The 13,705-nt window shown below is 46.9% G+C and overlaps 1 protein-coding gene across 1 annotated transcript in view; it reads left to right on the plus strand.

The window, feature by feature from the left end:
- The first annotated feature begins 4,527 nt into the window (after positions 1-4,527).
- HK1 (hexokinase 1) overlaps positions 4,528-13,705 on the plus strand; it is a 48,968-nt gene continuing 39,790 nt past the window's right edge. The window contains exons 1-2 of the mRNA XM_032994557.2: positions 4,528-4,637; positions 7,214-7,322. Coding sequence (XP_032850448.1) covers positions 7,257-7,322 — 66 coding nt within the window. The 5' untranslated portion in view covers positions 4,528-4,637; positions 7,214-7,256. The remainder of the gene's footprint in view (positions 4,638-7,213; positions 7,323-13,705) is intronic.

Consider the following 13,705-nt stretch of genomic DNA (forward strand, 5'->3'; position numbering starts at 1 on the left):
GCAGTCACTCCTTTTCTGCAGTAGACTAGGCCCACATGGTAATATTTTTTTGCATCTGCAGTTTTTTTTTTTTCCCAGTGAGTCTGTGGGTGTCGTGGAATCCGATCACATGAACCTGAAACTGCTCACAAAGTGCTCGGCGACCTACGGCTCTTGTCGGGGCCCCCAAGGCCCGGAACACGCGTGCTCTTGCCTTTTCTGCAGGCTGCTGGCTTGCTCTGGAGCCAGGCAGCTCCCGCACGGCTCTGGTGCACATCTGCCAGGCGGGGAGATGGCATCCAAGCTGGGAAGGCTGCTGCTCTCTGAAAGGGAATGAGCAAAGATTCACTGGGCAGCCCTGGAGAAGGGAAGGATTAGCTACTGCGGGATTTTACCGGGCGTAGGAACTTCACTTGTAGCTTCCCAGGGATCCCATAAACACACTGATGCTTCGGCTGACTCTAGAACAGAACATTCTCCATCTGGGTAATGATGCAGCATCGTGTTCCTGATTATGTCGACATGTGGAAACTCAAGGACTGTTGCAAACTCGCAATCTCCCTTCTATAGATTTTAAGGCGCTGAACCAAAACCCTTCTCTGCACATCATCTGAGGTGATTCAGTTTAAAGCCCTAGCTTAAAATAAAAGTAGATGCCTTCCACTAAATGTGACACAGCATCCTATATGCTGAGAAATATGTAGTACGATTCATCATATGAAGTTGTTAGTCAATTTAAAATAAAATGAGATTCTTCTGGTTTTACATCTTAGGTGTGCTTTTCTACTGCTTTTTGAATAGCTTTGTGATGCTTCATTTCTGTGTGTTTTGTGGGTCTTGCCATCAATCAATATGTTTAGTACTGCTTGAATTTACTGATTTTGTTTCAATGCTTCTTGAAGACCTGACCATCCTTTTTCAGATTTAGATCGTACATTTGATTTGGAAAGCTGAAAGATCTTTAAGTCACAAGTGCAGTTAAAGTATTACTGGGTGGAGGTACTGAGGTTTGTGCCTTTCAGAAACCCCCAGTAGATGGTTGCAGTTACCCTTTTATCTGCAGGGAAGAGATGATCCTAAATATTTTGATTTGCCTGCTAGAGAGACATTTTGGTGGCTATAGATTTGGACAGCGCTGGTGCTTGACTCGTAATCCAGAGAAAATGCAGTAGCAGCTTGGTGGTGACATATTCCCTTTGTCACTCTGACAAAGTTCCAAAGTAAATATAGGATCATGTGTAAATCCTTTAGAAATCCTGATTAGCATAATCCCCCTTCTTGGGAAGTCAATATTGTATAGGATTAGCACATTAGTGTAAAGGAGTTTGAGGCTGAAATGTAGGTAATACCCAAATTAAAACGTTACTGTGATTTGTTTCTTTGTGCTTGGTGAAATGGGCTGGCTTTTTTTTGAGGGGGGTCTCAAATACAATGTCACCATTGCAGTAGGTGGGGTGGGAGGGATGTTCGGTGAACGTTGCCTGGCTATAGGCAAATTTACAGTTTCTCTAGTCCAAGTCCACTGCCTTGGACTGACACTGAGAGCTTATCCAGGGCATTTCTCAGACTTGTCAAGTGGGTAGCTTGTCAAGTGATAGATATTATTTTTTTAAATAATAATAAAAAAAAGACCTATTCCTATACATGAATATGGGTGGCCTGTTGGGGTGGGAGTGGGAAGGGAAACCAGATGTCTGCTTTGTCCCAGCACCGCATCCACTCTGTAAAGCTGATGTAAAGCAAGATATAAAACCACCAAAAGTTTAATTAATGTTTTCCTTTCTCTCATTGATACTATCACATTGCAAGTGCACACTGAAGGTGCTGTAAACGTGATGGGTCATGTCGATCTGAGAGGGGAATGGCAAAGGAATTTTGATTGTGTTGCATGCTTTTTAACATCCTCCAGGTAGCCAGCCCCTTCCCTACCCAGCCTTGTGCTTTGTGTCCAAGGGCCTCGTGCAGCCCAGGCACCTCTAGAGACAGTGAAAGGTCTGTGCTGGGAGGAGAGAGCAGATCTGGTATAAAACCTAGTCAACATGGGTTCCTCTAGAAAATCCTTGCCACTGGCACAAGGAACTGGCTACAGGAAAATGGACAAAGGGCTCCAGGTTTGGAGGTCTTTTGTGAAGGAGTTGAAGACCCAAGTGCTGGGGAATCTCAGCAAGCAGGAGCTTGCTGGGAGTGAAAGAAGGTCCTTTCACCCTTGATCTTTACTGACTCATTATAAAAATAGAAAACAAAACAAAAAAAAAAAAAACACAAACCAACCCAAATCCCAAATACCTATTTTTATCTAGAAAAGCATAAGTCAAAACTAAACAAAAACCAAACCAAAGCTATATTAAAAAAAAAAAAAAATAGATGGGGGAGACTAAGACTGTTTCACTTGCCACTAGATTTTATTTTCTCCTTTTGTTGGGAAAGGTAAAGGCTGGTTGGAGAAGAGGGGGAGATATATGTGAAGAGTATGGCACATCAATAGTCAAAGCTCCTCCATAAATTTGTTTTTGCTTATCAGAACAACTTTAAAGTCATAATAGTGAGGAAAAGGGATGACAGCAATGCAAGGTGTGATATATTAAAAGCAGTGAATTACAAGGACTATGCAGGGAAGTAACTGAGTAAACTGGCTCATTTTTTTATTGTTCTGTGGGCAGGATAAAAGGGGAGGGAGGCAACGGGGGTTGCTCCCTTACTGGCATCCATTTTCTTTGGCCTTGGAGGCGAGATGTAGCTCCCAGCCTCAGGCGTTTCAGAAATAGCAGGGTTCAGTTCTTAAAACCATCGGTGCTGTTGCTTCAGTTTACTTTTCCGGAGGGCTGTTTTCGTCGTTCTTAATTTGCTGCTTGCCATTTGCACGTTCGCCTTGCCCAAAGCTTCTGTTGTTCTTAATTTGCTGCTTGCCATTTGCACGTTCGCCTTGCCCAAAGTTTCTGTTGTTCTTAATTTGCTGCTTGCCATTTGCACGTTCGCCTTGCCAAAAGCTTCTGTTGTTCTTAATTTGCTGCTTGCCATTTGCACGTTCGCCTTGCCAAAAGCTTCTGTTGTTCTTAATTTGCTGCTTGCCATTTGCACGTTGGGCTTGCCCAAAGTTTCTGCGCACCTGGGAAGTCCCCGGTCCTACAGGGCAGTGCCAGATCCCGCAGCGATGCTGGGCCATCTGTTTGGCCGTGGGACCGGGACCGCTGCCTGCGGGGCCGTTGTGGAGGACTGTCCTCATCGGTGCAGGCTGCGTCCCCTCCTGGGAGCGAGAAAAAGGCTGTCCTCTGCTGCCACGGAGAGTTGGAGAGCGGGGAGATGTGGAGGGGATGAGACCCGCGGGGCTGAGTTTAGCACAGGCGCTCCCGCGGCGGGGGAGGAAAGGCACCTTATGGGGTGAGCTGGGAGCCTGGGGCAGCAGCCATCTCTGGCTGCGGCTGCAGGAAAGCGTAAATAAAGCACGGTTAGGATGCCGAGAGCGGTTATTGGAACGTAAGCGGTTAATGGAGCAGATGAGCTGGTGATGGACAACTTCGTCGTAGAGGGGAGCTCTCTGCAGGAGGAGAAAATGGATGGCGGAAGGGCACGGAGGGAAAGTCTGTGGGGGTCTGAGCAGGTAAACAAGGAAGATGCTTTCCTAGCAGGCACGTCCTGAATACTCCAAAGCGGAAAGTTATGGACGCTGATTTGGGAGCTGCAGCTGATTCTGGAAACAAATGGGATAAATACTGGCATGAGAAAAAAAAAAAAAAAAAAAAAAAAAGTTGAAATGCCTGAAGGGCACATCTGCTGTGGCCAGCGATTCTGCAGGAAATGCACTGAAACCAGAGGGAGATGAGGAAGCTGGACATAAACACGGTTCCCAGTGAAGCCAAATGAAAGCCATGGGCCTGAGAAGCACCTGCGATAGCGTGCCGAGAATTTGGCTTTCTTTCCTTGGCTCTCCAATGAAGTAGCCGTGTTTAACGTGGGCCCGAGTCCGGCTGTGCTGAATGAATTGTAAAGGTGTTTTGCGTTCTGAACTCGGAAATTCTGCTCTAGAGACTTTTCTGTTGCTTTCAAGTGTGTGTTTTCAGAGCAAGGGAGCAGCGCTGTAGGTCTAAAGCCCAGTCTGTTAGTCTGAAATTTGAATAATTGCATGGTCATTAAATTTTGCACAAAAAGGAATTGACTCTAAAAGCAGCTGATACGTTATCACGATTAGAGCAATAGCAATGCCTTCTTTCATCACAATGAAGTTACATTGTTAGAGAGCATAATTGACATTTTTTATTGAAAGATTAAGAAGAATTTGTTTACAGCTTGCAAACAAAGAGGTTTTAATTCAACGAACTGCAGCAGGAATAAGCAGTAAGTGGCATTTTCATCTGCTGGCCGGCTAGTGCTTTAGCTGCAGAATGCTGTGGATAGAGAAGTATGAAGGAATTTGCAGCTCAATATCTGCCCAGTAAAGCGTGCACCACGCTGGCAAATGCCAGAAAGCTGACGGGGAGAAACCTTGAGTGCAAAGAAACAAAGGGCTATAGTTAATATTAGCACCTTTTAGGAAGACACTACGGTTTTTGGAGATCAGCTTCATGACGCCTGTTGTGCAAAGGTCAAGGTATGGCATTTCTGAGGATGCTTTTGCCACGGAGCCCTCGGGATAACACCTGTCAACTCAACTGGGTGCTAAAGTAGGTATCTGGGTTATTTTTGTTTCTCTGGGTTTATTGCTTCATGGTCTAATAGACTCAGGAGCTAAGTGGTACTGGCATTTCAAAGTGCCATGTTGTGATTGGAAGGGGGTGCTGTGTAAGTGTTTGGAAAGCAGATCCAAATGAAGCACCATCGTCACCCGAGTGCAGAGAGGCTCTTTTGCTCTTTAAATATATTTGGGATCCTGTTTGTGCTGGTGGTTGTGTCTTACTGTCCAGACTGCTCTCCAGATAAAGCCAAGGGTATGTGAAAAATTCAGTTTTATTTTTAAGCAAATTCCTCTTTTGCAGTTGGAAATCGTTTGGATTTATTGTCCCAGCTCTGGTCAAAGCTTAAGGAGTCCAAGTCGAAACCTGTTGTTCTGAATATGCAGTGCTGCAGAGAGGCCAAAAAAAAAAAAAAAAATCCACTTAGGGTACTTGAGGTGCTGACAAAGCTCTGCAAGGAGGGTGCTCATCCCACCACCCAGGGGAGCATCTGTTAAACCACGTGCAGCGACACTGCTGTGCAGGGGGAAGGAAGAAGAGGTTGACCATGAGACCTCCTCACCTACACCTGACCTGCATCCCTGCAGCATCATGCTGGTGACCTGAGTTAGTAGCATCTGATATGAAGGGCCGGTGATAAAACAGCTGGGGGTAGTTCTGGGTCTCGAATGTTGGCTGATGGCCACAGGCTGTTGTTGCCGTTATCTGTTCAAAACACGGTTCTAGAGAAAAGTTGCGATTAAAATACTGGTTTGTGTCGATGCCAAATGTCAAAGTAGAAATGTAGAAATACCTGTAACCCTGCTGGGTGACAGAGATGCCCTGAGCGAGACCACGGGTCTGTTGATGCTGGGTCAGGTCCCGGACGGGACTGGTGAACTCATGGCAGCTGTCAAAGGAGCTAGCAGGGGACGAGTTGTAGTGGTCTAAGATATCAGGGCTTTTGTGAGAATACTTCTGCTTTGCCAAAAATTTTATCTTCCTCAGGGAAGGAAGTGGTGAGACAAGCGGGATGGGGTTACGCGTTGCTGCAGCGAGTACTGGGAACTGCTGCTGAAATCCGGTGCCAGCGCTGTCGACCAGGGAGCCCACAGAGCTGGGCCGCCCGTTTAAAGCACTGAGATGACAAGAAAAACTTATTGGTTTAGATTTTTAAAAAAAGTGCTTCTCCATCACCCATCTCTTGTAGCTACGTCGTGAAGCCAGACTCTCAGGTTTACTACCAGGAATGGGTCAGAGGGATGGAGAAACCTGTTTAATCAAAATAAGAGTTTTCTTTGACACACGTGAATTTTTGAAAATTGTTTACGCCCCCTCTCCTTTTTGTGTGTGTGTGAAAATCTGAGAATGAAAATAGGGGTCCAGATTCTCTTCTAGGTTTGTATTTGACTTGGTGTGGTGGGTTGACCATGGCCGGCTGCCTGACCCCCACCCAGCCACTCGCACTCCCCTTCCCCAGCAAGGTGGGGGAGAAAAGAGGAGGAAGAAGCTGGTGGGTGGGGACAGGGACAGGAGATCACTCACCGGTCACCGTCACAGGCAAAACAGACTCCGCTCGGGGAAAACTGATTAAAATAGATTTGGATGGTGAGAAACAAAGACAAAATTAAAACAACACCTTCCCCAGTGTAGAATGGTTACCAGTGTGCACCAATACCTACCAGTACACTTATCTGCCCCACCACGGTCTCCCCACAGGCTGCAAGGGAGTCCCCAGGGCAGCCCTGACCCCTCAGCCCTGCTGGCACCCCTGGGTGCGGGCACCCCGTACACCTGGGAAAGACCCAAGAGAGCCAGAGCGGCTTGAGGGAACGAGTGTTGGGGTGGGGAGAGAATAGGACCCCAACGAGGCCACATGGATGCCCCAGGACCTGGCTGGAGCTGGCCTCGTTGGTTGGTTCCTGATCCTACTCTAAAATGTTTTGTGATGAGAGCCTGTAAAATTGCAGAAGCCCAAATTTTGCTCAGAGGTGCTGTTTGTATCTGTCTTCAGTCTCTGTTGAGTCTCTGTTGACTTTGGCCAAAAAAAAAAAAAAGCCCGTATCGCCAAATTATCACAGAGCAGCTCAAAATCTGCAATTGCTTCCGGACGATGTTCAGTGGCAAGTCCATCATCTGTGACCGTCTTCCTGTACTCATTTTTAACGTGAATATTTTGTGTTTTCAAGGCTTGGTGGGTTCTTCTAATTAGGGTAACAAACTCTTAGCAGGACTCAAGTGTTTTATCGCGCAACATTTGCTTGCTAAGCCCTCTTTCCCTGGACGCAGCAGGAATCCCATGGCACCACTGTAGCTTGGAGCCATGCAAGGGCCAGTGCTTTGCCAACACCTTCCCCCTTTCCACCATTATTCTGGGTCATACTTGTGGCCCACAGCCCATGTTCCCCAGTTTTCCCCTCTCTCGTGGGATGGTGCTAACCATGGGTCTGCATCTGCTGTATCCCAGCTGCGGGACGGGGTTTTTTTAAGAGACCACCTGTCCGTGGGGCATGGGGCTTTCAAAAGCATCCTGAGGTTGGGGAGGCAGATGTGAAAACTTACAATCCTGCCTCCTTTCTTGTCGACAGCCCCCTGTGATGACAATGTGACGTGGCAAGAGCTGCTCCTGCTATGGCCACGCGGAAGGAGCCGAACGCCCTGGACGTGCCTGGCTACTGCTGCTCCCCGTTGTGCAAAGTAAGTACCTGCTTTGCATCCCTTCTGGGCTAAAGGACGGGGGTCGTTTTGGGGAGAGCTCTGTATTGTGAGGGTATTAACCTGGACTGGGGAAGAGAGTCTCTTACTCTGGGTCTTGCTGGAAAAGGAGCACAAACCTAAAGCCTCTGCAATTACTGCCTGCGCCCCTGTGGGTTTGGGACTTGCGATGCAAACTGGGTTTTGCTCGCATCAAATGCTGGGTCAAGGAGAAAGGTGTATGCTGGGTGGAAACCGGCCTCTCAGCCTGGGTTGAGAGGCACTGCTTTGTTTGGTGTTAGTGGAGAGCCAAAAGAGAGGGGCAGGTCCCGTTCTGTACGCTGAAAGTACAAGCTCTTCATTACGGTTTTACCGCTCGCATAGCTAAGATGCACTATAGTTAAAAAGACACCAGTTTGGACTCTGCCATTCAAACATTTTTGGGATAGTGCATACCAGTGCACAGAAACGAGCTGTTTGCCAGAGGTGAACTGCTTTTTGCAAGGATAAAGGGTTGGCTTTGTTTTTGTAAGTCTTCTCACACAGTGAGTGTGTTAGAGCTAAACTTTGACAAACGAGTTCTGTGATCTGCCAAGAGCTGAAAGCAGATCTAGGAAAGCTGTCTCTGTATAGTGCAATAAATTATGTTATCTTTTCCTTAAATTAAGTAGTCATAACTGCCTCATCACTTCAGTGAATTGCTGGTTACAGAGACATCCTTTAACTGGTATTGAACTGCCTCTTCTCCAGATAAAAGATTTGAATCGAACAACTTCAAACTCTTTAAACTTATCTCTTGACCTCCAAAATTTCAAGCCAGTTTGCACTCTGTATTTTGTCCTTTTTCAGTGTCATTTCTTTTAACGTTTTTCACTAGCACTGGAGATTTAGCAGAGTGTCAGAAATCTACATTGGTGCTCATTTCACTCTGCCGGAGTCAAGAGATGCTTTATGAAATGAAACAAATGCTTCACCTCCTGGTTGGGAAAGGCAGCTCATTGACATTAGGTTCATCACCGTAACAGCACGGCCCTTCTATTGCCTTATAAACTGAGTTTGTCGGTATGATTCTGTGTGTATATAAATACACGAGTGTGTGTGTGTATAGTCTATATTATATGTATCTGATCTGCAATAATGACTTACTGCCAATGCACTAGAAAAAGTGATTGCTTAATGGATCAATTCTCACCTCAATGGAAAAATTGTTAAACTAATGCATGGCCCCAAGTTGAGCCAGAAAACTGGGATGGTTATTGCTTTCCTTTGCAGAGATGTAAAATGAGTTGTAATTCTGGCACGGGGGAGAGAGAAGTTGGTGTGGTGGGTACATGGGACAGGAGGGGAAAGAAGAAAGAGATGAGTGTGGGTGGATTACACTTGTATTTCATTTTTAGTGTGTAAGGGAAGAGCAAAGTGAGCAGACTTACGTGCAGAGTGCCCAGGCACGTGAGCAGGCTGGAGCTATGTTGGAAAACCGCAGCGGGTTGGAAAACCTCTTGACCTAATTTTTTGTAACTTGTGTTAATACAAGACCCAGCATCTTGCATGGACAGGAATGCGTTGTATTCTGCCTTGGCTGCTTACTGTTAACTTGACATTGCTTTACCCACACACTTCCTTGGCCGGGATGGATGGGTTACGGCAGCATGGCTGTTGGCAGGGTGGGAGGGCACGGGCTTATACCTGCCCTCCCTAGAGCTGTGACTGAGCCAGACATGTTGTCATGGCTGGGGACTCTTCTCTGGGGGCGGGAGATGCCTGTAATCATCCACAAAGCATTTTAGGACAGCAGTGACTTCACTTTCTCTGCTGGGGAATGACAGCTCTTGGGGAAGCAGTCCCCTGGTTTATCCATCAGCCCCGCAGCAAAAGGGACTGTCTCTTCCAGTTAGTCCCAGGGCTGCTTTCGGGGGTGCCTGCAGCACGAGGGAGACTGTGCTGTGAGAAAGGTGCCCCTTTGCCATAGCAGCTGCGTGTTGGAGCCATCAGGTGCACTGCTATGGGGAAGGAATCCATCATGGGACAGTATTTGGCGCTTCAAGTTGCTTCTAAGCATTATAAAATACCAGAGAATAGGTTCCTCTCCATACAGTAGGGAAACGCCTCTCCTCATCCCACTTCACCTCCAGTCAGCAGGGGAGGTTTGGGTGCAAAGAGTGCCACTCATCCTCCCCATAAATCATGACCCTTCAGCTGTGCTGCCTTTAGTGCCCTCTCATGTGCATTTGGGTTTTTTCTCTCTTGAAACAACGCACAAGAAGCACAAGAAACCACTAAAGAACATGGAATTTTAGCAACTTCCTCAGCTGCATAGAATAGCTCTGCTGTGGAATGCAGGAACTAAAGCTTAAGTTTTGTGATGGTGTAACTCCAGGGAGCTATTTCCCCTTTTCCCCACATATGTGAGGATATGGGTAGAGAAGTCCTTCACAGTGTAGCTCATGCAGCCCATAGCCTTTAGAAGTATCGATTAACTGAATACGGAGTTTGTGTTTATCTGAAGATGGAGTTTGTGTTTATCTGCTTCCTGGTTTGCATCTCTTGGTTTTGTGGGGGTCATGTTCTCTGCATCCCTCTGATGCTGAAGAACAGCAACTACTTTAAAGAAATAAAAGCAAACACAGCTGCCTGATGCTCAGATGTGGGGAGCTGAGGCACGGAGCATCTCCATCTGACCCAGGAGTGTCTGTTCCCCTGTGAACGAGTAGACAATGCTCTTTTTTTTTCCTAGATTTGCTTCCTTCTTCACTCTCCTCTCATTGTGGCCACGATCTAGACATGGCTGTTTGTGATCCTCAGTTGTGTAGGACTCAGCTTATGGAAATTCTGCCCTGTCTTCAGAGGTCACTGGGATTTCAGTCTTGAAAGCCACAGCCCTGTGTAGTGTCATTTGGCCCTCAAATGCTCAGTTCAGTGGATGGTACTAAAATCTTTTCCAAGGGACTTTATTAAAAAGTAGCTTGCCCGCTCCCTGGAGCATCTCCAACAAAGCAGGGCAGAATCCCTTGTTAGCCTTTGCGCCTAAACCACGACTGGGTATTGCAGCAACCCCCTTGAGAGGCAGCTCGACAAACTATGTGGGATGATTTCTCGCGTTATCCCCAACACTGTGTGGACTCTGCACCCTGTCCCCTCCCTGGGGGACTGGTGAGGGACAGCGTCGGGGCTGGGCGCCGGCCCGTGGGTGCTGTGCCCCTGTCAGCTGCTGCAGCACGCGATAACAGTGGGGGGGGGGGGTGGCGGTGACGCTGCCTGATGGCCTGGGTATACTGCCAGGCATGGAAAATGCTGTTACCTTTTAAATTAAATTATTTGAATTTAATTATCATTTATAACTTTGGTAACGTATAAAAATAGGTTTATTTGTATATCACATGTATAAAATAAATATAAAACTAAGTTATAAATGAGAAACTGGCTGTTAGCCAGTTGTTAGCTCTATCCTCAGCCGCTGTCACCGGAGGGCTGGAGAGGGAGGGAGATCCTGGCACCGGAGGTGGCCATCCTCTCGCCGAGCACACTTGCCAGAGCAGGGTCCGGACAGTCTTACACAGTCCCTGGCTGCGAGTGCTGCCAGCGTAGGGGTGCAGGCAAAACCTGCAGCGACAGCAGTTAGCTCAGTGAGACGCTCCGAGCCCGTCCTGGCCCTTTGTTTATCCAGTGCCTGGCTCCGTGTTTCCCAGGGGAAGCGCTCATCTTTTGGGAGCGTACTCCTGGGGTGCTGTACCAGGAGTGTAAAAACCACTTTCCAAGGGCGTGCCGCTCCGTCCGCATCTGGCGTGGCCTTTTCTGTGCATGGAATGAGCTCCCCTCGAGGCATTCCTAGCTAATCTCATTTCTTAATAGGGGAAACATGAAAGAAATCATCATGGCTGGCTACGTGGTAGTGCCTGCTTGCAGTGCCTCTTGGCAAGGTGAAATTGCATAATGCATTTAACCTTGTTCGGCTGAATTGATTATTAAGTCAATATCTCTGCTGCTTTTAGATTTTCTTATTAGTTTCTGCACCGAGTTCAGCATAAATGAATGATGATTGCTGCTGTGCAAACATGTAGTTTTCTACCCTGGAACGGGAGCTGCAAAGGCAACTTAAACATTCCTTTGTTAGTCAGAGGTGCTGTCACAAACAGGGAACTTGCTGTTTCTTTGCTTTTTTTTCACTTTATTGTGAAAGGAAAATGCATTTTTTTTCCAGACACTTAAAAAAAGAACAACAAACACAACCACAACTTCATTGTTTCCTTACAAAACTAGAAAGCATCTAGCAACTGGGTGCATCAAAACTTACACGATGGACACGATTAAAAACAAAATCCTGTCATTGTACAGGAGTCAAATCTGAATGCAGACCTGTGTAGAGCAGTAAAGTTTTAACGAAGAAATAAGCAAAGCCGAAAAACCCCAAAACACACCCGGGAGACCTGATGCACTGAATTGCTTCAGTCAGTTGAAATACCTCCGTACAGCTAAACCTGGGCAATAAGATTAGAGCACAATCAAAATAGCTGCAAGTCATCGGGTGTCATGTTCAGCCTCCAGTAATTTGTCTTAGAGGCTGGTAGCTTTCAAAATAGCCTGCTAGGTGCCTGGCAGTGTACATTAGGTGCTGGTAATTAATTGCCTGCTGAATTGATCTCTTCCAGTAAAGCAGAAGGGAAAACCCAGGGCTAGATGGTAAGGAGGTATGAGAGAGTCGCAGAGATGAGCCTGTGCACAGCTCTCCCCAGCCCCCCCCCCCCCCCCCCCCCAAACACCTGTGTGCTCACCGCTGGCCTGGCAATGCAAAGGGGGCTTGCAAATGGTTTGCCTGTCCATGGGGCTGTTTAGCTGCCCTTCCAGTTCTCTGGTAGCAGGAAGGCTCGTTCAGCCCAGCACTGGTTACACCATCAAAGCTGCTCATGCGTTTTTACTTATCCTTGCAAGGAGCAGTTTAAAAATACTAGATTTTTAAACACTGCGGCTGTTTTGCCTTGGATGGGCTGTTACTTTTTCTCTAACGGTTTTTAGGTTGTGGAGTTCATTTTTACTGAATGCCATGCTCAGCAATTGATGGCAAACCAAATTATTTTCAATACTTGTTCAACCACCCCTTAATTGCTTTCAACTTTGTCACATGAACCGCCTCCTGCTTAAGCGTATACTTTATTCTTTAATTTATTTGGGGGTTTGTAATGTGTGTGGGTTTTATTTTCATAGCACAGAACCAAGAGGGCTTCAGAGTTACTGATGCTTTGAACTTCTTGCTTTTTGTACCTTGAAGGAGACCAGAGGCAGTTGTTTTTGGTGAATTTTGAAATATGCTGTAAGACAAATGGTCAGTGGAGCCAAAAGCCACCTGAATGATTTGTGACATTTTCAATTCACTTTTAAGTTACAGTTTTGGCAGCTGAAGAAAACAAACTCGTCTTCCTCTGTCACGTTCTTGAGACAGGTGTTATGTCAGAGAGAAGACCATTCTTATTCATAACCACTTTGAATATTTGGACTCCCCAAACTCTTAGTTGGCTGATTCAAATTCATTGAGAGCCTGAGGGGATGGTTTGAATTGCTTTCCTTTGGTCAGATTTGTTGAAAACAACTTGAGCTTTTGTCCAAGTGTTTCAGCTGAGCGAGTAAGCATTCCTGCAGCAAGGTAACTGAGGGGAGTGTTGTATATTTAGGTGGTGTGTTTAAGTGTCTGAGCTGGAGGGGATAGAGAAGTAGGGCTTGTAAGCCTCATGTAGAGGCAGCTCTGTGAACACAGAGCCTGTGGGAACTGAGCAGTGCCAGGCTGTGTTCATACAGCAAGAAAAGGCAAATGTAAATGCACACGTGCAGAAAGTGACTTTTTGCTTCTACATGTTGATGTGGGCTGCTGTAGGGCAGCTTCTCGGTGAGGACACCTCTGGCAGCCAGGATGCCGTTGGCCATGCTGGGGAAGCAGGAACAGGACGTTTTTTGGCGTGAGGTGAAAGGTCTGCCCTGCCCTGGGAGCGGCGGCTGATGGCACGGGGGGGATCTTGGTGTCCCGGTTTGTGCTTGTTAATGGGAAAGGGTTTGGTGACATATTTCCAGTCGGAGAACCGTGAATGTCAACGCAGGGGTTTTGGCCTTCTCTGGAATAACCTACTCGACTTCAGCTGTCGTGTTCGCCAGAGATGAGTTCAGGCTGGAGCAGATGTGGAAAAAAGGTACTACACTAGCCTGGGCTTTTCAGGCAAATGAGACTGAAAAACGGCTAGGTCTGGCTGGTGAAGCGAAAGCTGAGGACGTATATGGTTACTTTCCTCTGTATTTATAGAAAGTGAACACCCGGGAGTGAGGAGAGAAATTTCAGCTGAAAGACAAGGTCTAGCAGACGACAGATGGATCGAAAACAGGAGCGAGCCTGGGCTGGGAATTAA

Source organism: Tyto alba, unplaced genomic scaffold, assembly GCF_018691265.1.
Source record: "Tyto alba isolate M040663 unplaced genomic scaffold, T.alba_DEE_v4.0 Super-Scaffold_1, whole genome shotgun sequence".
NCBI classification, from domain to species: domain Eukaryota; kingdom Metazoa; phylum Chordata; class Aves; order Strigiformes; family Tytonidae; genus Tyto; species Tyto alba.